At 39.3% G+C, this 26,898-nt stretch overlaps 3 protein-coding genes across 6 annotated transcripts in view; 1 reads left to right on the top strand and 2 right to left on the bottom strand.

Moving 5' to 3' along the window:
* Positions 1-18,681, bottom strand: part of CMYA5 (cardiomyopathy associated 5) — a 49,313-nt gene extending 30,632 nt beyond the window's left edge. Inside the window, exons 1-2 of the mRNA XM_065739758.1 lie at positions 18,428-18,681; positions 114-11,307 (exon numbers count right to left, since the gene is read on the bottom strand). Of these exons, the coding sequence (XP_065595830.1) occupies positions 114-11,307; positions 18,428-18,576 (11,343 nt within the window). The 5' untranslated portion in view covers positions 18,577-18,681. The remainder of the gene's footprint in view (positions 1-113; positions 11,308-18,427) is intronic.
* Positions 1-26,898, top strand: part of SERINC5 (serine incorporator 5) — a 510,096-nt gene that overhangs the window by 183,011 nt on the left and 300,187 nt on the right. The window lies entirely within an intron of this gene.
* The window catches only part of TENT2 (terminal nucleotidyltransferase 2), a 39,642-nt gene continuing 34,255 nt past the window's right edge, over positions 21,512-26,898 (bottom strand). For all 4 annotated transcript variants that reach the window (XM_065739807.1, XM_065739808.1, XM_065739809.1 and 1 more), the window contains exons 15-16: positions 22,465-22,544; positions 21,512-21,659 (exon numbers count right to left, since the gene is read on the bottom strand). In XM_065739807.1, coding sequence (XP_065595879.1) covers positions 21,585-21,659; positions 22,465-22,544 — 155 coding nt within the window. In that variant the 3' untranslated portion in view covers positions 21,512-21,584. The remainder of the gene's footprint in view (positions 21,660-22,464; positions 22,545-26,898) is intronic.

Here is a 26,898-nt window from a genome sequence, read left to right as displayed (position 1 = left end):
TTTATAGATACCATGACAGTCTTTCAAATGCTTTCTGAAGTTTCTACTGACTACTTGGGAAGCATAGAGAAATTAAGCTCAGAATTTCCTTCCCCATCCAAACTAATTCTTACCTTCATCTTAGTTGCAGCATCTTCTAGTGTTGTGACTTCATGATCTTTGTGTTCTCCAAAAAGCTTGTCAATAGCAGATATTGGACATTTGCAGTGGTAACAGTATGTATCTGTTTGTGCTTTCTTCAATTCTCTTTGTGGACTCTCAATTTCAGGAATGTTTGTTGCTGATTTTTCAGGATACATCACCACAAATCCTGAATCTTCAAGTTCAACAGGTGTTCTTTGCTCTGGCTCATTAAAAAATTCATAACTATCCCCAACATGCTCAAAAGAGTCCCTGTCTTCAAATAATAGCTCCTCATGTGTGAGTTCAGATGATATTTCATCTTGCAGAAGCTCTTCTTGTGTTATCACATCATAGTCCATTGACTCAGCGAAATCTTCATAAGCACGGGAGTGTTGCTCTTCTTTTTGAAAGTCTGGCTTCTCCCTTTGCTGAATGGTAGGAACATGAGAAAGAATTTCCTGGGTATACTGATCATCTTCGCTGTCTTCAACAGGAGTTCTAGTATATGGAACATATTTTTCCACTTGAGTAATTGCTGTTATTCCACGCTGTTCTTCCTGGTTATTGCTAGATTCTTGATGAGCAGTTCCTGGAGAATCAACTATTTGATTATATTCTTGTTGACTTGTTTGCTCTGGCAATTCCTCAGTTGTTTCCACAGGTACATTTTCTTCTCCTTGTTCAGTACCATCACTTCTTGAACCTGAAACAATTACTCTTCCTCCAAAAGGAATGGCATGCGTTGGTTTACAAATTGTTGCTTTAATGTCACTGTGGACTTTCTCCACAATACCTCTCTGTGGCAGAATCTCAGTTCTGATACTTAAAACATCAGCAGAGCTCTGGTTGTGTTTCTCCTCTGAACTCAGAACAGAAATTCCTCCACTAAAAGATTCATCTTTGGGTACCTGATCCTTTGGAGGCTCTGGGACTTTACCGGGAATTTCATCTTTGAGAATGTATTTTTCAAAATATATTCCTGTTCCATCATCTGTATCTGAATTTCTACTTGGAAAAGATGCATTAGAGTTACCACTTTCTTCATCGGAAGGAGTCTCATCCTTTGTCTTTTCTCCTACTGCTTCTGCATAGAGATCCTTGTATAAAAATGATAAAGCAGGCGGCTCCTCTAGAAGCTCTGGATTAACAGCAGCAACAGTGGTAGGAAACAACAAAGATCGTTCTAGCACTCCTTCTTCTGAATCAAATAGGGGTGTGCCTGGTGGCTTCTGTTCATCTTCTACACTTGTACCTTTTTTACTGCTAATGTCAATCGATTTCTGCAGAGGAAAAGGTTCTGGAGCACCCACATAGAACTGCATTTTGCTTTCTCCTTTCACAGTACCGTAAAACACTTCATCTAAATCCTCAAGTAACGCAAACTCCTCTTCCAAATTATCTTCCTCAGCAGTTTCTTTGGAAGATGTAGCTTGTTCCACAGGTTCATTAAGATCTTCTTTTGTGGGGAATGATGAACGTGGTCTTTCAAAATGTGGCTTAACTGGGGATTTGTCATCAATCAAGGTATACTTTTCAAAATAATCAATTTCAGATATACCATTGTCAGGATCCAAGACTCCATAATTTTCACTTTCTGACAACACTGGATTTTCTTCTTGAGTTTCTTCAGTTTCTCCAGTATCATCAGTTTTGACCAATTCTTCTACTTCGTGGCTTTCAGACATTCCCAAAACTGAGATATCAGAAATTTCTGTTGTTCCAGAAACTGAGAGTCCATGGCTTTCTTGAGTTAATTTTCTCTTAAATGAAGGATTTGTTTCCAAGTATTCTAGTTTATCTGGCATGTGTTTACTTTCTTCTTGATCAATGGAAGAAATATGTGTAGGAGCATGAATGTTGAGTATTTCATAGCCTTCTGAAATTATATTGAATAGATCTTTTTGTTCAATTGGTTCTGGAGCATGCTGACTGTCTTCGACAGTGCTCATATGCTTCATTTCTTCTTCTCTTCTCAGGTAATGTTCAGGCACTTCAGACATTTTGTCTGCTTCCAGATGTGATACCACTTCCCTTTTTGTAGGGTTTCCAAACCTAGTTTCACTCCCTGGACCTTTGTCTGGACCTGGATTATCTGCTCCCGGAGATAGTAAATCCTGTCTTCCTATTCTGTGACCAGTTTCAGAGGACAGTCCATGGGAAATTTCAGTTGACAGTGAATCAGAAACTCTAAGTGTATTGCCCTTATTGTCTGTAGTGCCTGTTTGTCTGCTAGCTTGTATAGGATTAATTGAATGAACTTCCACTTCTCCTGCCAGCCAGCTAGCCAGTCCAAGAGATGGAATATCTGGATTCTGCTTTTCATTAGGACTGGGGAAAATAGATTTTGACTCCATCGAAGTAAGTCTACCCTGTTCACCATAATAATGCTGAGTTTTATGTGCCACAGTTTCGTAAACATGATCTGAGGAAACAGATCTTGGTTGCTCTAAGGATGCATGCTTCTGCCCTGTGAAATATGGCCGCATTTCATGTCTATCCTCTTCTTCAGCGTAACTACCTGAAACTATATCTGTTTGGTTTTCAGGTATGCCTACTATGTTAGTTAAAGATGATGGAATATTTTGTTTTTCTTCATCATCAATGAAAGCCACAGATACTGCTCTTTCAGGTAAAGCATGAAAAGGTAGAAATGTATCTGATGACACTGGTTGCTGGTCTGCTACAGCAGCTGTCTTTGACTCTGCACTCACCAGCTGTGGCACCTTCTGTACATCAGCTTGTACTTCTTGCTTATCCTGCTTGACAGGTAATTTGGGGGAACTTAGCTGCTCTAATGGCAAACATTCTCTGAGATCTTGTTCATCTTGTTCTTTTGTGTGCAATATGGTCTTATTTTCCAACTGTGTTGTCTTCAGGCTTGCTGGTTTAGGTGAATATAGCTGATTTTTTTGCAATTCTGGTTCACCATGTGGTGGAATTACATATTTACACTCTGATTGTTCAGACTGGGGAATAGCTAACTTCATGCTTTGCTCTTCTTGTTCAGCAAGAGTGTACTTGGCAACCAAATTCTCACAGGCAGGTTTTGAATAAGGTGGAATTTCTTGCCGTGTTTCATCCACTGAATAAAATGGAGGTGAAAGTTCAGTCTCCAGTTTTGAAGGTACAGTTAAACACTCCTGACTTTCTAGAGTCTCTGTTTTATCTAGACAATATGTCTTATTTAATTGTTCAGATTCTAATTGTGTAGTTGTGTGGAAGTAATGTGCAGTCTGTTCTCTCTCTGTTTCAGGTAAAATTACATGTTCAGCCTCTGACTGTGCAGCCATGGGCAAATGTAGATTAATTCTTGTATTCTCTGCTTCTTTTCTTGTAAAGAAGAAACCTGATACAGGTTGTTCTGTTTCTGATGGCACTTCTGTTTTACACTGGCTGTAAGACAAATCTAAATGCTTAGAGGACTGACCTCCAGTCACAGGTGAAGACTTCGGACTTCTTTCCATTTCTGTTTCAGAATGTGAAATACCCAAAGGTATGTATAGCGCTTTTTCAGGCAGAGATGAACTGGGTTGAGTTTTTTGGCTTGTTGTTTCCTCAGTGGAAAAGGATAAATCTTGTTCAGTTTCCAACGGAGTAGTTACAGATGAAACAATCCCAGTGTTCCACTTCTCTGAATGTCCTGCTCCAAATACAGCTGTTTCATGCTTTTTTACTTTTTCAGTAGAATTTAGTAAATCTGGCTGTTTAGACTTCTGTTCTGTGGGTTCCTGTTCCTCAGTTCTGGCAGAGGTATAAGATACAAAAAGTGTTTCTTGTTGCTCTGCTTCAGCAGCAGAGGATTGCAAACTAAAATGCTGCAGTTCAGGATGGGTCCCATCCTTCTGCTCTGTTTTGCCTGTGAAGTATGATGTCTCTGGATGTTCCAGATGGGCTGTCTGTGTCTGCTCTGCTTTGCTATAAGAGGATAATAAACCCAATGGTTTCACTCCATGAGTTTCTGCTTTGTCAAGAGAATATGAAAAATCTGGATATTTTAATTTTACTTGTTCTGCTTGCAATTGGTCTTCTTTCCCCACTGAATATGAGAAATCAGAAGACATAAACACTTCTTGTGCAGTTTCCTGTTTTTCTGCTTTATCAAGTAAATGTGATAAACGTGACTGCATTAAGTCTAACTGTGAAGATGGTTTCTGCTTTTCTTCACCAAGTGAGTGAGAAAAGGAAGGCTGAGCCAATCCCTTTGCCTCCAGTTTGTCAAAAGACTTCAAAGACTCTGGCTGTTGCAGTACTATTTGGGCAGACTGTGAGCACTCTGATATGTCAGTTGGATAGGACAAATCCATTTCTTCCATCTCTGGTTGTACAGTTTTGTGGTGCTCCTGACAGCAAGTAGAATGTGACAAATCTTCACTGTCTGTTTTCTCTTTTATTACTCGTACAGCATGAGATAGCTGTGGATGTTGCAACTCTGACATTGCCATTTCTTGTTCTGTTTTGTCAGGAGAAGACAATAAAGCCATATGTTTCAGTTCACCTTGCACAGTTTGTATTTCATCCGTTTTACCAGGGTCATCTATAAAATCTTGTCTCAAGTCTTGCTCTGAATGTGCCACTTCTTGTTGATCTGTTGTTCCAGTGTGATGAGTTGTTACAGGCTGCTCTGATTTCCATTGTGAAGCCTGTGGCTGCTCTACTTTGCCAACAGAATATGTTAAATCTGGATGTTCAAACTCTGGTTGTGCTGTTCCGTGCCATTGTGTTTTGCCAGGGAAATATAGCAACTCCTGATACTCTCCTTCCACTTGAACAGTTTGTGGTTGCTTTTTCTTTTCAGAGTAAGATGATGAATCTGGTTGTCCTGATTCAGGTTGTGTGATTTCTTGCTGCTGTGTTTTGTCAGTAGAATCTGATAAACTTGAATACTCTAAATCTTGTCTTATTGTATCTCGTTTCTCTTTCTTGTTTTCTCTTTTTTCACCAGAGGAATACAAGATGTCCGGGAACTCTCCTTCCATTTTTGTCCTTTTTGGTCTCTCCTCTGTGCCATGAACACTTGAAAGTGTTGGCTGTTCTAACTTCAATTTTGCTGCTTCTTCTGTGTGTGATGCACAGCTTTCTCTCTCTTGTTTAAAATCCAGTTGTGCGCTCTGTATTTCTTCACTGTTGGAAGAAAGCAAGTTAGGGTGTGTTCCCTTGGTCATGGCATCTGAGACATTTAGATGATCAGGCTGCGGAGAACCCCATGATTGCTTTGTTTTGATGAAAGAATGCAACAAATCAAGTTCTTCCAACTCTGATTGTGGCGTTTCACGATCTTCTGCTGTGTTACCAGAGGATGACAGATATGCGCATTCTGATTCCACCTGTGAGTCTTGCAGCCTTTCTGCTTTCCAAACAGAGCACTGAAACTCAAAGCATTCTGCCTGCATTCCTGCATCTTCTCTTTGCTCTTTGCTGAGAGATGATGAAAAATCACTTGCCTCTTCCAGCTCTGGTTGCACCTCTTGTTTATGTAGTGTGCCAGTGGAATGTGATAAATCCGGATATTCCAAATCCAGTTCATCTATTTGAGATTGCTGTGTTTCACCAATTGAGCATGATAAATCCATTATTTCTGCCTCTAGTTGTATGAATTCATGCTGTTCTAATCTGCAAGCAGATAAAGCTGGATGGATTGATTCCTCATGTGCAATTTCTTGTTCTGCTTTACTAACAGAATAAGATAACTGTGAATGTCCCATTTCTGGTTGTACTTCCTCTTTGTTGACAGAAAGTAAGAAGCCTGACTTCTCTTGTGCAGGTTGTGCTTGCTCTATTTTGCCAGGCCAAGCTGCTAGGTCTGGTTTTCCTAACTCCAGCTGTGTATATTTTTGTGGTTGAATTCCATGAATGGAATATGATAAATCAGGGTGCTTCAGCTCCGGTTTTGCCATTCCTCTTAGTTCTTCTTTTCCATTAAGAGAAGATGCATCTGGAACTCCTGGTTTCTCTTCTGTTAGTTGTGGATGCTCTGCTCTGCTGGCAGACTGGTTATCATCAGGGCATTCTAAGACTGTATGCACCATCCCTTGCTGTCCAGCTTTATCAGCAGTAGATGCCAGATCTTCATTACCCAACTCCAGTTTAGCAAGTGGGCATTTCTCTTTTTTGTCATGGTCATCCAACACATTCAGTTGTTTCCTCCCCAGCTGTGTTGTTTCCTGTACTTTGTTGAAGGAACTGGCTAGATCAAGATGTTCAGGTTTCAGCTCTGCACTATGCAGTTTTCCTATTTCGAAAACGGAATGAGGCAGGTCAGGATGTCTCTGCCCTGGTTCTGCTATTTCTTCTAGTTCTGCTTTACCCACAGAATGGGTCAAAAGAGATGTTTCCACTTCTGGCTGAGCCATTTGCTGCTCTGCTTTTTCAAAGGGGTAAGTTGAATCCATTCGTTCTGATTCCAGTTGTACCCTTTGTTGCCCCTCTGCTTCTTCCAGAGGATATATCAACTCAGTGTGTTCTGCTTCTGTCAGAGCCATTTTTTCATCTGGCCTGACAGTGAAAAATGAAAACTCTTGTCTTTCAAAGCCCTCTTCAGCGTATTTTAACTTCTCCGTTTTGCCAGAAGAATATGAAAACTTTTCTTGCTTTACCTGCTGTTTTGGTGTTTGCTGCTGCTTTTCTCTATCAACAGAAATTTTTCTGTGATTCTGATCCAACAGTGCTGCTTCTTGTTTGTTTGTTTCACTTGTGGAATGTGAAAAGTCAGAGGGTCTTGCTTCTGATTGTGCAATTTCTGGCTCCTCTGCTTTTCCAGAGGAATATGTCAAATCTGGATGATCTGAGTCTATTTGTTCTGTTCCTGGTAAAGCTCTTTTCCTCGCCACCCTAGGCAAATCTTTCTGTTTTGATTCAAACTCCTGAGTTGCTTGTTCTTTAAAATCACCAAAGGAAGACAATGTACCTGGATATTTTGAAACCAGTTGTGAGGCTTCTTGTTGGCTTTTTGTCCCATCAGAAGATGATACATTTGGGTATTCAGATTCTACTTCCACAGTTTCATCTTGTGCTCCACCCAGAGTTTCCGGTGAACCTAAATATTCTGCTTCTTGTTGCATTTCTTCCATGGAGTATGACTTCTCTGGATATTCCGCCTCCTGCTGTATGGCATTACTTGGTTTCAGTTCACCAGTGTTGCATGAAAAATCTGGATATTCCATCACTAGTGGTGTAGTTTCTTGTTGCTTTGAACGGAATGGCAAAGTTGGATGTCTAAACTTTTCTTGTTCAGATCTGTGAGAGGAATATGGCAAATCTGGATATTCTGAATCCATTTCCATTTTCAGTGGTGCTTCTTTGCCACTAGAAGAGGGAACAAATGTTTGCTTCTGCTCTGGATGCATTATGTCATCTTGTTCTGTTTTTCCAGTGAAACATGAAATAAATGTTTGCCTTGATTTCTGTTGTGTCTCTTCCTCCTGCATGTCTATACTTGCATAAAGTGTCTGTTCTGCATATGCTGGTTCCATTTCCCTTTCTTCTTGCATTAGTTCACTGAAAGAATATGGCAAAGGCATACATGCTAACTCTGGTTCGATTGTTTCTTGCTGAGCCAATTTTATTTGGTCCATGTCCTGTGTTTCTGCTTTCCCCCAGTTTTCTGGCAAATCTGAATAATCCAGTTCAATTTGTGTAGCTTTTGGTTGGGCTTCTTCCAGCACTTCCAGTACTCCTTGTACTCTATTTTCTTGTTCTATTTTTCCAGTGGAATATGATGTGTCTGGCTGAGCCAAATCCAGTAATGTAGTTTCCTCTTGCTGACTATCAGGAGTGGAATAGGTAGGAAGCAAATGTTCCTGCTCCAGCTGAACTATTTCCCCATGTGTTGTTCCATCAAATGAACATGAGGAGTACAAAGATTCTGACTTTTTTTCTTCTTGCACTGTTTCTCCAGTGGTAAATGAGAGATCCCTACTTCCTGAAGCTTGTTGTACAATTTCACTTTGTTGTGCTTCACTAATGAAACACGACCACTCTGGACTCCCTATGTCTTTTTTTGCTTCTTGTGCTGCTTCTCCTTGGGAATATGGGAAATCTGCATGTTCCACCTTTGGTTGCAGTATTTCCTGTTCTGTTTTTCCAGTGGAATATGAAGTAACTGACTCTTCTTTATGTTGTTGCTCTTTTGCAGCAGAATATGGCAAAAATGGGCACTCTGACTGAAGCTGATTAGTTTCTCCTTGCAGTGACTTGCCAAGGGAGTAAAGTTTATCTTCAGGTTGTGAATCCTGCTGTACAGGTTGTGGCTGTTCTCCTGTGTCACCAAAATATGACAAAAGAGATTTGTCTGTATCTACTTGTGCCAATTCTTGATGCTTTGTTTCATCTACTGGATATGGTAAATCTGCATGTCTTGTTTCCTTATGCCCCATTTGCTGCGTCCTATCTTGTCCAGTGAAATCATATATATCTGGATATACTAATTTAAGTTTTGTAGTGTTTTCTTTTTCTGCTTCTTCCATCAAACAGGATATGTCTGAAGGTTCCAACTCATGCTGTGCTGTTCCTTCTTGCTCTGCTTCTTCAGGGAAGTAAGACTTTGGTTGTTCCAGTTCAAAGGGAATAGATTTTTGCTCTTCTGTTTCTTCCCTGGAAAATGAAAAATCCTGATGTTCTGAATCCAGCTGTGCACTCTCTGATTCCTCTGTTCTTTCCCTGGAAAAAGAGAAGTCTGTCTGTTCCAGCTGTGCACTCTCTCTTTCCACCATTTCTTCCCTGGAATAAGAGAAATCTGGATGCTCTGTCTCCATCTGTGTACTTTCCAAATCCTGCTCATCTTCCTTGGAAAAATCAAATTCTGGATGCTTGGTCTCCAGTTGTGTACTTTCCAATTCCTTTGTTTCTTCCCTGGGAAGTGAAAAATCTGGCTGCTCCAACTGCAGGTGCGCATCTTTTGATTCCATCATTTCTTCCCTGGAACATGAGAAATCTGGATGTTCTATCTCAGGCTGCGTACTCTCCAAGTCTTCTATTTCTTCCCTAGAAAAAGAAAAGTCTGGCTGCTCCATTTCTAACTGTGCACTCTCTAATGCCATCATTTCTTCCCTGGAATATGAGAAATCTGGATGTCTTGTCTCCAGGTGTGGACTCTCTGATTTCCCCACTTCTTCCGTGGAAAATGAGAAATCTGGCTGCTCTGTCTCCCCTTGTGAACTCTTTGATTTATCTGCTTCTCCTCTGGAATATAAGAAATGCGAATCATCTGTGTCTAGCTGTGCACTCTCCAATTCCTCTGTTACTTCCTTGGAAAAAGAGAAATCTGTATGTTCTGTCCCTGCCTGTTTTCTATCCGATTCCTCATTTTCTTCAGTGGAATATGAAAAATATGGATATTCTATATCCATTTGTGCACTCTCTGCTTGATAGTTTTTATTAACAGAAAAATCAGGGTGATCCAAATCTCCTGCTTTATTTACAACTGATCTTTTATGAGTTTCTTGCATTTCTGTGTGAACAGGATATGAAATGCCAAAATATTTAGAATCTGTCTTTTCAGGAGTACATGAATTTATTTTGATTACTTGATCCTCTGTTTGATCAAAGAATGAGTCGTGTTCTGACTCTGTTTGCTTTTCTAAGCAAATATTTTCCACTCCTGGCTGTGGAGTCCTTTGACTCTTCACAGTTTCTGACTGTGCAGATGCTGATGAGTGACACTCTGTTTCTTGCTTCTCTATTTCATCTACAGAATGTGATAAAAGCACATGTTCAGACTCTGATTGTGTAGTTTCTAATGACTGAGGAATAATACTCTCCTGTCTTGTTTCAGATGGAGTGGAATATCTGGATTTAGCTGACGGAGCATTAGGTAAGTAAGATTGAACTGCTGACTTCTGTACTTCCTTCTCAAGATGTTCTGATGTGGATTCTGTAGGCTGGGTAGATTGTCCGTCTAATTTATTAACAGAATCTGCTGAAACAGACTGCAGTGTTGAGCTGGTCTGAATCTCCTGCTCCTTTGGTTCATCTAAAAGATCTGATGCTACTAGCAGTGATTGATCTAGTTTCTTATTTGCAGCTTCATCTGAAGGAAGTGGTATTTGTTCCTCTGATTTATAATCAGATTCTAGTGCAGTAGTTGCTAACTGTTCTGTTATTGCTCTATTAGCTGCAGGCGAACGTGAGTAACTTTGCTGATTCCTCGCTTCTTCAGGGGGGCTGAACTTTTGTGATCGCCCTGATACCTGATTCAGATTTTCCAGTTGAGATTGCCTGTCTTTTCTTTCTTCATGCTGAAAAGATGTTTCTTCGCCAGACTTTGAAAACTTGCTTTGTTTATCTTTTCTTTTAACAGGCTTGGTATTTTGAAATGAAACATCTTCTCCAGTAAGCTGTTTTTCAAGAGGTGTTACAGAAGAATAGCTTTGATTTGAATGTGTTGTGGATTGTTGCTTTTGATTCCTTTTTCTTTCTGATGGTGCTCCAAAAGTTCTACTTGTTCTCTGGAAAGATTTTGTATGTGTTGTTTCTGAAAGGAACTTATGCGATCTTTCTTTTACTGACTCTTCAAGGAAGCATTCAGATTCTCCTGAAACTGAACTCTTTCTGTGGATTCTACTTTTTTCTAGTGTTTCAGGGAGTGGCCCAGTCCCTCCAAAAATTGAATTGAACAGCTGGATCCTAGATTTTACTGGTCCTCCGAGGATTGGCCCTACTTTTCGCAGTCTGCTTTCTCTAAATATTGATCTTATTGGAGCACGTTTTACTGGCTGCTCTGCAATATTCTCCAAATCTTCTTTGTCCTCCAACATTTCTTCATCTGTGTCCTGTGCTTCCACCTGTTCAACATTTAACACTGAGCCCTGCACATCTCCTAGAACAATTCTTGGTTCTTGCCTCTGCATTCCAGAAGAGTCACGTTTCTTATTGCCCTGACCTCCTCTCACATGTGTGGGCAGTGGCACCCAACTTGAAGGTTTACGCTTCCTTTTCCGAACAATTTTACCTTCATCCATAATAAAAATAACTTTTCCTGGAGGAGAACCCACTGGAGAACTTTCCATACTGTAAAGATCGGAAGTTGTACTAGTTTCTGAAGTCCAGGGAGTAGAACATCTGCTTGAGCTGGTTTCCCATGTTATCCCACTATCTTCACTTTGAACTGTTACCATAGAAAAGGAGGGGTTAGTCATGATGTACTGCAGCTTGGGTTTCACATCTTCACTTTGAATAAGATCTTTTAAACTATAAAGAAAAAAAGAAACAGAAAGAAAGAAAGAAAAAGAGCCATAAAATCAAATAACATCAAATTATTGCAGTGAAATCGGTGCATTAAAGCAATTTTTTTCAACCTTATAAAAATGCTGCACTTGCATAAATTTTGAAACAGAAACAGAAGCAAAGTCATACTTCATCTGACAGATGTATTTTAGATGAATTTTTGTAAGACTTTGTGTTGCAAAGTTAGTTCAACAAAGGGGAGGTGTTTGAATGCTCATGACAATCCAGGAAAACTGCATTTCTTCTGACCTTGTGAGATCATATGGATTTTGAACCAGTGGCTGATGAGCTCACAGTATAATTAAAATTTTGTACTAAACATGCATAAGATACTGTCAGTGTTTTAATTGCACCTACACTTGCTTTGCCTAATTGTAAAATGCTTATGCAATCTGCACAGTAGTAGAGAATAGTTTATTGCTGTCTTCTCCTGTTTCATTGTCTAAGCAGTGTAAATATTAAATAATGTAATTTAGAATACATTCAACAATCTAAACCATCCAGGCTATTACTGAATGAAATAGCAATGTTTTATAAAACTAACTTGAATCCTTATGATAAGCAATCAAACTGTCACAGGCTGAAATTAAATCTAGTCTTAGAAAGAAAGAAGAAAGAAGGAAGAAGGAAGAAGGAAGAAGGAAGAAGGAAGAAGGAAGAAGGAAGAAGGAAGAAGGAAGAAGGAAGAAGGAAGAAGGAAGAAGGAAGAAGGAAGAAGGAAGAAGAAAGAAGGAAGAAGAAAGAAGGAAGAAGGAAGAAGGAAGAAAGAAGAAAGAGGAAAGAAGAAAGAAGAAAAAGAAAAAGAAAGAAGAAAAAGAAAGAAGAAAAAGAAAGAAGAAAAAGAAGAAGAAAAAGAAGAAGAAAAAGAAGAAGAAAAAGGAAAAGGAAAAGGAAAAGGAAAAGGAAAAGGAAAAGGAAAAGGAAAAGGAAAAGGAAAAGGAAAAGGAAAAGGAAAAGGAAAAGGAAAAGGAAAAGGAAAAGGAAAAGGAAAAGAAAAAGGAAAAGAAAAAGGAAAAGAAAAAGGAAAAGAAAAAGGAAAAGAAAAAGGAAAAGAAAAAGGAAAAGAAAAAGAAAAAGAAAAAGAAAAAGAAAAAGAAAGAAGAAAAAGAAAAAGAAAAAGAAATGTGTTCTTGGAAGCTTTGAAAAACAAACAACAATCAGAAATAAGAATGTAGAGAATATTGAAAGAAATAAAAAGACACTGAAACAGTACTGTTAAGAAAAATAATCTAATTAGGGCTGTAATAGTTACTTCATGAAAGCATATGAATGATGATTATTGCATTCAACACCCATAATCCTTGAGTAGATATTAGTTAATAACAGATAATTGTGCTAGTAGCTAACTGAAAGAAATGTAGAGTGCTTAGCTGGCAGAAGCTTCAGCAGAGATGAAGTGGAGAAGGCTACAAACCTATGGCTACACAAAGTCCAGTTTCACTAAACTGAGGATAAGGCCAATTTATATGTGATCACGATAAAGCACTTTAACAAAGGAGAAGAAAGGAGAACCCAATTGACACCAGAGGCTACGATCCAGCATCACAAGTGTGCCAAAGGCCAAAGGAACACTGGTGAGGAGCCCTGAGCATTAGCCTTCATGGCACCAAGCACACAGCAGGAGGCAAAGATTTCTGAGAGAAGACAAAAAAGATTCTAATCTTCTAATACTTCTAGCACTGCTGGCATTACCTTCAGCTAACTGAGGGAATTTGCTTGAAAGATCACAGCACAAGAAGCACATGGGCTGGCTATGCTAACATTCATGCAGATCATACTCCATCTCTGATGTAGTCTGCACTAACCAAAGACTGAAGTTAGTAGTGGTGACTGGGCTGGCCTGCAGGCAGTCCTTTGCAAGACAACTTGCACTAAAGCCCATAGTTCAAATCAAATCTGACAATATGATAACAAATAATCATTGGTTAGCCAAAAAAAAAAAAAAAATCCCAAACCCAACATAACCCATACAAAAACCCAACATAACCCATACAAAAAAAAAAACAAAAAAAAAACCAAAAAAAACCAACAAAACAAAACAAACAAAAAAAACCCAACAACAACAAACAAACAAAAAAAACCCCACAAAAACAAACAAACAAAAAAAAAACCACCAACAAAAATACCAAAACCCAGAGTGAAAAACCAACACAAACAAAAACGCAGCATGTACAGCTGTTCACTTGCCTAGGAATGGTACTCCCTAGCAAGGCTGGCTTCATAAGGCAAAATATATACTTCAGAAGAAAAAACAAACCAAAGAAACCTGTATCAATTTTGCTGCTAGCTTTTCCTTTGCCATTTTCATGGTTTGGCATTTGGTTAACTTGGGCTTAGCAAAGATGACAACAGCAGAAAAATCAATATCATTAATACTAAGGAAGAATTCATATCTTATCTGAGTTCACAATACTAGAAATCTAAGCTTTTTACAGACTTTTCAACTTCTACATAGCCCTCATATACTTTTTGACCTATTCTACATTACCTGGTGCTATAAAATGAAGTCCCACACAGAACAGAGAAGCACTCCCATTTCAACCAATATTAGCCAATAAAAGTGGGCACCCCTGGCCCTGCCTAATCAAAGAGTTTTATTAATTCATGTCATGGTCTCTTTTCCAGACTTGCAGTTGTAGTCCACACTGGCACCTAGGGACTAAAGCCAGTGCTGCTATATTTTAGATGGACATTTCACACCCCATCCTGTTGTCACACTAGTCTGTTAATGGACAGTGGCTCAAACCTTTTACAGTTTTCAAATACACTGATAATCTGTTTTGTTCTTTCTGTCATAATAGCCCAAACCCCAGATTTTTCTTCCCACTTCCTCCTTCTCACAGTCTTCTGTTTCTCAAAAGGCTGTGCCTGCTGTGATTTCGGATTTCTAGTCCAGCACAGAAGGCTGGGCACATGTTCCCTTATGTATCATGTTGGGAAGAGTTTTCCCCTCCCCATCTGCCAGAGCAGGAGGGTTCAGACACTGAAGTCTGTCTGTCTGTGCTACACCATTGCCACTACAGAGAAACACTTAGAAGCACTAGCTTTCTAAAATCATCCAGAGCCTCTTTTCATCCTCTTCACATCAGACCTTGTCATTCCTGGTATGATTCAAATTTGTTGTTGTGCTGCATGACACCTCACAAGCTGGAAACAACCCCATGAAACAACTGAGACGTCAAGGTGTAGAAATGACCTGCACAGATAAGACATCTCATTTCCTGAAGGCTGCTTCCAGAATCAGACACGGTGCAAGGAGAATAAAAAGCATTGACCCAACTGCTGTTCCAGTAGAAGTAAACACATCATTTTTTCTGTGATTTTGTTCCATACATTTGTGCGGTTTCTGCCTTTACCGCTCTTTTGACCAACAGCAATTGTAAGTTCAGCAGCATCTCTTCTGTCTTCTGTGCTTTTTCTAGGGCTAGAGCTCATGCATTTCCTTCTTCAGAGTAACAGAATTAGGCTTTAAAGAAATGCAGTGTTTTAAACCCAGCCTTTCACTTGTTAATCTGCTAACTTCAGATCTTCCTGAGGAATGACCCTCATTAAAATAGATGAATAAATAAATTCAAAGACTCTATGACTTTCTGCTCATTTACTGTCCTTCTTATGTCACCACTAATGAAGTTACCTGGAAGTGCTTATAAATTGCCTGCAGAGCCCTTTATGTGTAAACCCTGGATATAGACACACCCTGTGACTTTCCCACTGCAGAATTAAGTTGGTTGGGGAATTCATGAGAGGCAGAACTATTCCAGAGTCACGCACACATCCGGGAATCGTTAGATACTCCAGTATTGTAGAGGGTACATAAAACAGTTGGGTACTCCCTTTCCATAACTGGACTGTAATCTCACAGTTAACAACACAAAAATTTACTAACTTACTAACATCATACTCTTATTTGCTGTTTGCTTTAAAATATACAAAACATGTTTTCAATATACTTCTGCTGTTTAAATGATTAATTCTACACAGAATTAGAAACAAAAGACATCTGTCAAGAGTCATCAGTCTCAGACAGCAAAATGCCCAAAGGCAAGAAAATATTGCATGAACCCTCTGAGGATCAATGGGTTATTTATGCTGACAAGGACGTGATGCCTTAGACCAGTTTCATAATAGGTTCTGATGCCAAGTTTTGCTTTCATTTCTAGTATAGAAAAACTGAGTTGAGAATCAAAATTATTTTAAAATTTCATTAAAAATCTTAATATGGGCATCGTAATTCTTAGACAAGTCATAAGCTCTGCTGCTGCTTTATATTTATGCTATTTTTTTTTTTGAGCACCCTAAACATTAAGTAGTGCATTTCCTATAGGAAAGCATTTTCCATCAGAGAAATACTATTTTCTGTTTGTTCTCAGCAGTGCTGTCAGTAATCCATGGGATTCTGATAGCTGACTGGCATTTTGTCTGTGCTACAGAAGGAAAACAGCACCAACCTTTACCCTAGTGTACCACCAGAACCCCATCACACAGGCATCTGCTTGTGTTACAGCAGCTGGTGGGGAATAACAAGATGCAAAGGCCAGGCATCTCTGCTGGAAGGGGCATGCATGAAGAGAACTGCAGCAAAAAATGTGCCAGACTCCATAACTGCTGCAAAAAGATGTGCATGGAAGTGGTGCAAATCATCTGGAGCTTGTGAAAGGAGCAGGGGAACACCAGGACTTCGTTGCTTCACTCACAGAAGCACTTCCTGACCTTGGGCCATCATTGTGTTGCATAACTCTTTTATAAAATAGGAATGAGAACATGTATGCTTGAAAGATGGAAATAGAAGGAGCCCATGGGAAACTGCCCGCTGACTGCAGTGTTGCACAATCAGGTGCTTTGCTGCATGTAGAGCAGGAACACGAAAATGGCAGAGAGCTTGGGGCTGTTAAAAATAAATCCATGACGGCAGGGTCCAGGACAGGCAATCTTCAGCCAACTTTGCATATTGGTTACATATCCTCTCAGCTACTTTTTCGAAACACAAAATAGAAATCTGTTCTGCAACTGGGGCTTTAAAATGTGTTTGCTAACCAATAATTACTGCACAGACTAAGTATATCCCAGGGGCTTGGCTCTGCTGCTTCTTGCTTAGCCACTGCTTCACAGATTGGCCCCAGCAGCAAGCGGATCAGAAGGCTTTAACATCTACAAGCACACTGATATTTGCCACAACAAAACTTACACAGATAAATAATCAGTTTTAGTTAACTTTTATCATGCTATTTCTGAGTGCCAAGTGCAGCTACCATATCTCCATATCTGTGCCAAAACCAAAATTTTTCATCTCTATTAGCCTGATTAATCAAATGGAGTTAAATTATAATTTGTTAGCACTGAGTGCAGCTGTTAAAAAACAACAACAACAAAAAAAGCAACAACAAAAAAAAACCTCTCTGGTTGAATCTGATCTCTCTTACTAGGAAGACAGTTAAGGGTAGGTATGAACTCTGCAATTTAAAACATAACTGACGTCTAAAGGGAATGATTTCTGTGATTTAATTAAACATTGTGATGCAGTGCCCAAGTTTATGTTGCAGAGGCTGCTAGCCAGAAGCAAGACACAGCCATAGGGAGCTGAAAACAGGCACTTGTGGAGAGGCTGACCTCCTAGCAAGAGCTTAGTAACTATGTTCCCACATACATACATACATACATGCATGACCCTTATTTTAATGGAAAAGTTAGCCATTCCTAGTTCTATTTTTACCATTCTAATTGTGTTACTAGCTATTTAGTTGTAGGCTGCATTAAAGGGCAATCTAGTCAGCAGTGGTTTTGTTGTCTGCAGTGAGTAGCACCAGCTTTAGCTGTTTTTTGTTGGGTTGCAGCTGTACACGTGTTTATAGTCAAGTAACCCAGCTCTCTGCCAGCGTGGACCTAAGTCAACATCTCCATTGGGATAAAATCAGCATTAGACACAGGCAGTACTCCTCACTTTGAAAACCCAGCTCTTCACTCTCACAGCGGAGAGGCTTGTTTTCCTGCACTCCTGTGCTATGCTTCCCTGTTTGAACTGAGTTCCCACAGAGCACTCGGAGTGGTTCTGCACAGAGGCTGTCCCACCCCCCTCTGTGGCCATCTCACTCTCTCCTGTGAAGTCCACTGAATCAAGAAGGTGACAAGCACAGACTAGTTTCTAAATGCAGGATGGCTCCACAGCACTTAGATACGAGGAATTGTATGACCTAAATTTCTTTCAAAATTGCTTTCTGAAAATATCTTAAACTGCTACCATTTATGTTTTTGGTTCTCCCAACACTATCCAACCCAAACTGATAGGTTTTGCTAAAAAAATCTTGCAACCTGATACAGAGGTTAATTCTCAGACCTCTCTGTTTCACTGTGGTCAGTAGAGCCCCCCTTGAGTTGCCTGCCCCAGCGCAGGACCAGCCCCATCCACTGCACACTGGGACAAGTTCCCTCTCCACATTTTCCTCGCAGTAAAAAGAGCAGTGTTAGGACAGCAAGCAGCTTCTGTACAACAGCTACTAAGTGAAAAAGAATAAGTAAAATAAATAAATAAATAAATAAAAACAAAAATTCGGAGTGGGACAGTATTCCTTGTATTCCTACTTCCACCCAAAAATCAGCCCCACAAATCCTGGTTGTCAGTGGAGAGTGTAGCATAGATCAAGCTGATGAAGCTTTTCCTTTTTCAGGAAATACAGCGACTGGTGAGGGAGGGATGAATGGGAAGGGAGCAAGGGTAGAAAAAAGGGAAAAAAATCCAAAGCACGATTATGATACTCGACCATTTTCTCTTCAGCAGGCAAACCTCCAGTGTTTCTCAGACTGATACGTGACAGTCAGCCAGAAGGGGAGGAGCAGAGGGAGATGCCACTTGAGCTGTCAGGCCAGCAGCTCTTTAAATAGAAAAGCTTTCAGGGAACGCGGGGCTGGCGCTTGCTGCGCAAATCTCATTGCAGCCACTTCCACCCAAAACAGCCTCCGCCTCATAGCTACGGTAATCAAAAAGCCCCTGAAGCCACAGGGCAGGGGGAAGAGGGGCTCAGCAGGCCCAGGCCCAAACCCTCACCTCCCCAGGCAGCACTACGAGCTGAGGCTCCAGGGGAGGCAGTACCTGTGAGTCAGCTCCTCTGCTTCCTCTGGGTCCACCTCTTCCTCCTCCTCTTCTTCCTCCTCCTCTTCTTCTTCTTCCTCTTCTTCATCCTCTATGAAGGAGGACGTCTCAGATGCCCGGTCGCACTCTGCACCACGGTACCCCTCCATGTTCTTTCTAGCTCAGGCTCTCGTCGTTGATTTTTACCCCCAACCCTGTCCTCCCCAGGGTTGCCTGAAGCAACTGTCATCCCCAGCAGCTCTCGCTTCTCCTGACTCAGGGCAGTCTTTAAATAGACAGCAGTGAAGCTGCAGCCCTGATTGCTGCTGGTCCCACCCCAGGTCCTAGCACCAACCGGGTGTCAGGGCACATGGCACAGCCCCTGTGTAGCCTATTCCAGTTCTGTTATAATTACTGAATTGGAAGCTGCCGGAAACGTCTGGTTCTCCCATACAAATCTGAACCTATGAATTAGAAGTCCTGCTAGAAGACTAGAGAGTCCCTCAAATACTAGTTAAGGCTCTAACAGTTTCTGACATCGTGTGAGATGAGAAGTGACAAGTGAACCCAGTGCCAAACAGGCACCCCAAACTAACCCTAAAATACAAGAGCTGAACAAAAGCATCTTTCATTTCAAAAAGTTAGCATCTTACACACATTTTGAAACCTTGGTCAGCAGCGGAAAACACACCTACTAAGTAAAGTCTCCCAGCAAAAATATTCCTCACAGGGAGTAATGAAGGGTTTCATTTTGAAATTGTTAGAATTGTGTTGGAACTTTATCTGAAGTTTTCTATCCGAAGTTACAGTTCGCCACATGTCATGTTTACTTGATGGTGTTCCAGTTGTCTGGCACTAACACAGAAAGTAGCACTGCTCTTGTTTGCCCTGATGAAGAATATGACAGTTTGACAGCTAGTGAAATTTATTTCCTGAACACCTCAGAATATTTTTTAATATATGAAAGTACTGCCACTTTGTGTGCTCTATGCCAGATACCCACTTACCCAATTAACTTCTTTCACTGTGAGGTAAACTAAGTCACGTTGCATTGCACTTGTTGCAGTATGGTGCCTGCAACTACTACTGTACTTTTATTACTGGGGGAGCTTTGTGATAAATGTGCTTGTCCTGGTATTGGGCAAAACTATCAGCTAGATTTTATAATTTTGATTATAAATATCAGAAGTAGATGAACTGAAGAAAAACACACAGGATTACTTGTAAAGATACAGGTCATTGTAAGCTTGTGTAAAGATGTATTAATATGATGGGTCAGTTTTTGAAAAGTTACATGGAAGCTTCAGGAAAAAGTTGTTTCAAACAGAATGCAGTAATTTAAGGCACTTTTTTTTCTATATATATATATATATTTTTTTTTTGAATGCAATATCTTAAGAGATCCTCATTTTCAGTTTGATGCCTTACATCCAGTTCACTTAAAATGCATTTTTGCCAAGTTTGGACATCCCTTCTTAAGTTACATTATTTTCAGAGTTTACACTTTATAGACAAAGAGATACATAAAGACAAAGACCCAGGCCCAGAGCTTTTTACAAAAGGAGCAACATCCCCCTCATGCCAATCTATCTACAGACAGTGTTTGAATCTAGGCACCATTCTGTGCTAAAAAAAATTTGGTAGTGCTTTACATAAAACAGGGCTAAATGAAACGTTTCACCCATCATACCACTTGATAAAGATGAGGGATGATGTGGAGAACATCCACATGGAGGGAGAACATTTTAGAGGGCTGACAAGTCAGATTAAAACTTAAAGCCTGTTTAAAGGAAGCTGTTTCAAGAAGCAAGCCAAAATATTAGACTAGATCATGTTTAAGTGTGCATGGTAAGCAACTTCCAGCAGGCACACAGTTTACTGTTTCCAGAACTTCTAAATTATAAGACTTCAACTAAATTAGAACCTAATGTTTGCACAAGAATAAATAATGTTTATTATTTTGAGTTGTAAGGGCTTTCACAATCTTGTTAAAAGTGGCAACGGATGACAGTTGTACCTGTACACATATGCAGTACAAAATGCCCATATAATTTTTTTTTATTTTTAACAGGTTCCTTGACCTTTACATTCATTTCCTTTTCAACTTAATTAGAGGAATTGCATTAAATGTCCAGTACAAAAGAACATAAAACAGCAAAGGAAGCTGTGTTCTCTATAAACTTTATTCCACTGAACAGCATATAAAATATTTAAAAAAATGAAAATATGAAAATATGAATTTGACATCAATTAGAAGTACAGCTTTGACAATGAATTGGTCTTCAGTAACACATGACAGGCACAAACTGTGCTACAGCAGGTCTAAAAAGTTTCATTACTTTGTTTAGAAAAGCTACAGTTGTTAAGATTATTTATCTGAAATCAATTTACAGCAGCTTCCAGTTAACAAATATTTACACAAAATCAAAACAGAAGCCCAGCTTAGTGTGGCTACGGTAGGACAGGGTGTACTTTAAGCAGATATCGCTACTACTTTGAATATGTAAAATGAAGCACTAAAAATTATCTTGCCTACTACGTGAACATGTATCATTTACGTAAACTGATTTGTCCTTTTTCAGGTCAACTTCCTTGTAGTAGAACTGTTGATAGAAAATTCCAGTTTATTGATATCTAGAAGATTACCAACTGTAATCCAGCTTATCTATCTTAATTTTCATGCATTGTTGCCTTTCTTCAATATAAAAGGAAAATAAAACTGTGGAGTGCCAAGCTGAGCAAAAGTGCATACTGCATTAAACAGACATAAAGCACAAGATGTCTGTTCATTAAGGAGAGTTTATTGTGTGCAGTGCCTTAAGGATACAGACACATATATTGTTTTAGCTCTGATTTCATTTATTTCACTGTTATATTTGTCTGAACTGATGATTACACAGATTATGGAAACAAGTCAGTACATCCCCATTCACTGTTTACAACAAATTTATTCCTGTGGTCTGCTGTTTCCGTCACGACATTCTCATCCATAAATCAATAATACAAGTGTTTTCAGAAAACAAATCTCTGCGTGAACAAGTGCATTAATAGATGACAAAAATAAAACACGTAGTCTTTCTTGCAAAGATTTCTTTAACAGAAGTATTGACTACACCTGGTTTTTTATACTGTTCTTAATTTCAGCAGGATCCAACATGGAGAAAATGGAAGAAGTTCGTTATCTTCTCTGTATGGTAGCTCTTAAAGGTAACACAAAGCTCAGGTCTTTCTTGTCTCGCAGTATCTGCCAAGACTGAGAAAAAGGTAGAAGGATTAGAAGGATAAGTTATATATTTGTCAATGTTTAAATACCCTTTAAAGTAGTAGGCCTCACATATCCACACAAATACATTTAATACTTTTCCCCTCTCAAGAAAAGATTTTTATTTATTTATTTACTTAGGGGAAAATAATCTAAAGGTAAACAAAATACAGAGGACTACTGAGAAAGGTACATCCTTTCACGAAGACAGCAGATTTAAGTTTGCAGAGACTGAGACAGATGCCTGCATTATTCAAGTATTACACTGATACTCTAACTGCAAAATAATTGTTTTAAAAGCACACATACCAAAACTCCTGATACAGGAAATGATATTCCATTATTTGCAGAATCTGTGTCTTTAGAACAGATTATTAAAATTTTCTTCTATATTCTCTTGTGGATTCCAAGACACATCTGTCACAACTTTTAGATCATGAACTTGCAAATAACTGCACGGACTCTCCTATGTTAATGCACACTCGTTTGGGTAATGAAAACCACAGGAATAGATAGCACTTAATAGCAGCCATATTTACACTACATTATTTCCTAAAAAAATTAATAAACGTTTTCTATTTATGCATATTTATATGAATATTCTATTTTCAACGTGTAACATAAAATACATATCTAGTATACACCCTATATTAAATGTGTATCTATAAACATATACACACTACGTAATACAAACACAATCATAAACATCAGAATCATGCAGGTACAGTAATTATCCTTTGTTTAGCTATCTTGAAAACCAAAGTGACCGGAAAAATAAAATGGATGCTATTTTTACCTTCAAAAATTCCTCTTTGATAGTATCAAACTTCTGTTTTTCATGTACAGCTCTAGCAGTGTTTGTCCTATCAAAGGGCTCTGCAAGATCAAAGGCAAACATTAGAAGTATTGAAAAAAACTACAGCTATTATATCTTCACAGAGCTAGCAATAGGGAAAAAAATAAAGAAAAAAGAGGATTCAACATACCATTTCTTCCCTAGAGGTTTTTAAGCAGCTGATTCCAGCTTGTTTCTCAATCTTTATTTCTGTGTAACATTAACCCAAAACAGTTTCAAACCCTAAACATACTAACATGTAAACCACAATAATGTAAAATAATGATTTCTTGCAAGGCACGATACAGTTGTGCTGAACTCATGCATCAGTAATTATCTGTGACTGCTTATTAGTCTGTGATATCAGAATAAGATTTTGTATATGGAAATGTTTTGAGACTTGCTACATGATAAATTCAGCTCGTGTAAAAGTTTCAGTGAAATACATAGAGATATTAAAACACTGACTATTGTTTTTTATGCAAGTATGGACTACTGTAAAAACCTATTCTACAATCTCTATTCAGAAGTTAACAGCTAACAGAGATTAAAGTTTGCAGCTATCAGACTACAGGTTTATATGGTTTTGGTGTTTTCCTTTTTTTTTTTTTCCCTAACAATACTTTGGAACATTTTTTTATTAAAGTACTCATTTCTTCTGATAAAACTTGCTGACATTATGGAAAAGTAACAGACACTAAACAATTATCTATTATGATGCACTAAAGATTTCTTAAGCCTTTTTTGCCTTACGAGAAAACTACTTAAATAACAGGTATTTTTCAGAGTGGTGGAATGTATGAAAGTCCTAGAAGGCCAACAAAGCATAAAAATGCATGCTACATTAGGATTTGTTGTTGTTGATTATTTGGTATACTGGGTTTATGTGGCAAGGTTTTGCTATCAGAAAAGCTGCAGCAGTGACCTCTGTGAGCAGAGCCCAGCACCGCTCCATGTCAGATCAAAGCCAGCTCCAGCTGCTCCAAGAGGGACCTGCTGCTGCCAGATCTGTGCTATGAATGATGCTGGGTGTGCTCTGGGGGCGCATGGTCAAGAAAGGGGAAAACCCTGAACAACAGCAGCTGGGAGAGAGGAGTGAGGAAATGGGAGAGAAGCAGCCTCGCAGACACCAGGATCAGCGCAGGAGGTGCTGCAGGTGTGGAGCAGAACTTCCCTGCATCCAAAGAGAGGCCTGCAGAGGAGCAGGCTGTCCCTCTGCAGCCCATGGGCACCATGCAGAGGTCTCCCACACAGCCACAGGAAAGGCCACAGGAAAGTGGCTGAGGCCTGGAGCAGGCACAGCCCACGGATACCCCCACGCAGGAGCAGCCCCTGTCCGGAGCCACAGTCCGTGGGGAGCAGTCCGCGCTGGGCAGGAGGGCTGAGGCAGCTGCCGCCCGTGGGGACAGAGCCAGAGCTGCTCCTGAGGGTGGGCCCCGTGGTACAGAGCCGTGTGGAGCAGTGCCTGCAGAGCTGTGGCCGATGGAGAACCCACGGGATCAGATGAGGAAGGACGGCATCCCGTGGGACAGACCCTCAATGAGTAGGTCATGAAAAAGTGGCAGAGATAGAGTTAAGGAGTGACCGCACCCTGTTGCTGCTCAGAGGGAGGAGGTAGGAAAGAGTGGGTAAAGGGAAGGGTGTCTGTAGTTTCCTTTGAGTTCCCACTGCTCTAGCCTACTATTAATTGGCAATAAATGACAATAATCTTCCTTACAATGTGTTTGTTTTGACCACCATGGTAATTCATGAGTGAATGACTGGTGTCCTTAACTCAAAAACTTTTTTTCATTGTATTTTCGTCCCTTGCCCCATTGAGAAGGGGGAGTGAGCAAGCAGCTGTGTGCTGCTTGGCTACCTAATATGTTAAACCACAACAGCTGGTTGTGAATTGGTTTTATTCAGATAGGGACATAAGGTAAAATAAAGCACTCAATAGACATCAGAACGGATTGTGACACTATGTAGACTGGGACTTCAAATTTGGAATATATTCTGTGGCATTGGAGTTTTACTACTGAAACCTACTTAAATTTGCAGAAAAAAAAACAATTTCAAGCAGTAAAAGTTGCATTTGGGAAGTTTCTGCAAGTTTTTTTTCAGACTACCTATATAAAGTTATTGGCGTATGTTTATAAGGCAGATTTTAATACTTTTCTTTAGAATTGAATGATTATCAATGAAACAGAAAACTGTCAATTTTCTAAGGTACCTAGTCCTCTAGCACCAGTGATGTCATTTGGCAGACTCACCTACTGCTACAAAGAATTCCATATCCCTCAACATATGAAACAGTATAGCACTTCCTTTGTTTGTCTTACATATGACCCTAATTGTTACTATAAAGCCACGATCTACTCTGTATTTGAGCCAAGAGAGATTTTGTGAATTAACAGGACCACAGCTGTTCAATCTTCCTTAACTCCCTGGGGAAAAGGCACTCTTCCTAGTCACAAAGAGCTGACTCACATCTTCCCTTTTTTCTTGCATATTTACTAGCTGTCAACAGACAAATTAATTCCTTGAAGTACAGTAAAAATTCTTCTGCAATCAGTGACTATTTATACCACTTTACATTTTCTAACCATCAGGACAGTAAGACTCCATCAAAATTTACTTCGTTCACGCACTGAGATGAAAATATAAAAAGAAAAAATGTAATACAACTTGAACACCAATACTTAGGGAAAGCTAAAAAGGCATCATTCTTTGGTATGAAAATAAAAATAATCATAAAACTCCAAAACTGCTACAGAATCCTGAAGAATTACTTTTATTATTATTTTTAACATCTAATACAAGAAAAAATAATGTACAGCTTAGAGTGCTTCCAATACTGTTTCCCTAAGCGACTGCTAATTAATTCTCATAAAATTACCCAGTTCCAAGCATTTCCAAATTTATCTCTTTTTTCAAAAAGAGAACATACGATATTGTTTGATATAGATGAGATTTAACCTCAAAACAGATTAATCATCAGCAATTTAGAGATTCTGACAAGGAATATGCACTAATAAAAGTAGTATTCTCTCTATCCCTACAATGGTAATGGCCTGCCAAATTTTAAACTGTTTGAAAGAGCAACTCTGCTATTTTGTTTCTCAGAAAGCAGAAATAAAGTAAGAATCAGCCTCGAGACAGATAAAAATTAAAACATATTTTTTTCTTTGAGCAAGCCTAAATATGTTGCTACATGGAGAACTGCACACACAGATTTCTATTATCTATCAACACATATATCTGAACATTAAAAATACATAGAACAGCAAACACTAAAATTTTAGTCCTGACAGACTTGGAAACCATAATATTTTGACACTTTTAGCTACCTTAAAAAAGTTTCTTCTCCAATTACAAAGTTTAGCCAAATACTTTCTGTTAAACTAGTTCAGCTCAACAGCTATTGAAAATATGAGACCTACTTTGTGTAGAAATAAGAAATGCACTTTTTTTCCTTCCAATTTATAAATAAAAACTCAGAATACGATGATTAATCACACTTTCAGTGGAAGCACACTGTAACGGGAAGGAATAGGAAGAACCAACTACAGATAATTTTGCTGTTTTAATAGTTCAAATGCAAAATGTAGCCTTTAAAAAGTTATACGAAGCCAAGAATATTTAACACGAGTTCTAAAATGGCTATTTTGTATGCTAATATTCTATTTTCCAACTTAGCAGAAAGAAAATCTTATTCTACCACACTGAAATGCCAAGAAAAAGTTGAAAGCCTGAAACATATAGGCAGCCGCCTTGTAACACAGAGCATCAGCATCATGTGACGGCAGTAGGCACAGCTGCTGAGCATTCCCACCTCCCACATTCAGAACACAGCCTTGGCAATGTCTACACTACACTATCCCAGATCAGCTGCACAACTACTCTTTAATTCTCACATTTCTTAACTCTGAAACAGTGAAGTTAAATGTGAAGCCTTCTTCATAAGTTTCAGTGTATTCTACCCTACAATTGGCTGGAGATTTTTTGGTTGTTTTCGTTCATGACTTCTCCTTTCCTTTTCCTTTTTTTTTTTTTTTTTTTCCCTGAACCAAACAAAACAGAGGAATTTTCATTGTGTGGCTTCATGCAGCCATCCATATGATTTACAGTGAAGTTAGTGAACTCCAGCCACAGAATAGCTGATTTCACCAGTAGGTAATTTTCTCTGCACAGAGTAGCACAGTCACATGAAATGATGTGCATGCACATACAACGCACACCCACCCTGCTAGGAATCCTGGATCTAAGGAACGCCTGCATCTAAACCACAGGCCTTCTGCCTTACTGCCCCAATGCATCCCAAAGATTTCTGCAGTCTCTCAACAACTCTTGCCATACTGTCGGAGTCCTACCCAAGCTCCAGCTCTTTCTTATCCAAAAACTTCAACCCTTGAA

The sequence above is a fragment of the Cyrtonyx montezumae genome, unplaced genomic scaffold, assembly GCF_038088225.1.
Source record: "Cyrtonyx montezumae isolate F1298 unplaced genomic scaffold, pur_monq_1.0 scaffold_25, whole genome shotgun sequence".
In the NCBI taxonomy this organism is placed as follows: domain Eukaryota; kingdom Metazoa; phylum Chordata; class Aves; order Galliformes; family Odontophoridae; genus Cyrtonyx; species Cyrtonyx montezumae.
The sequence above is the reverse complement of the archived record's forward strand: the minus strand, read 5'-3'. Positions and strand labels throughout refer to the sequence as shown.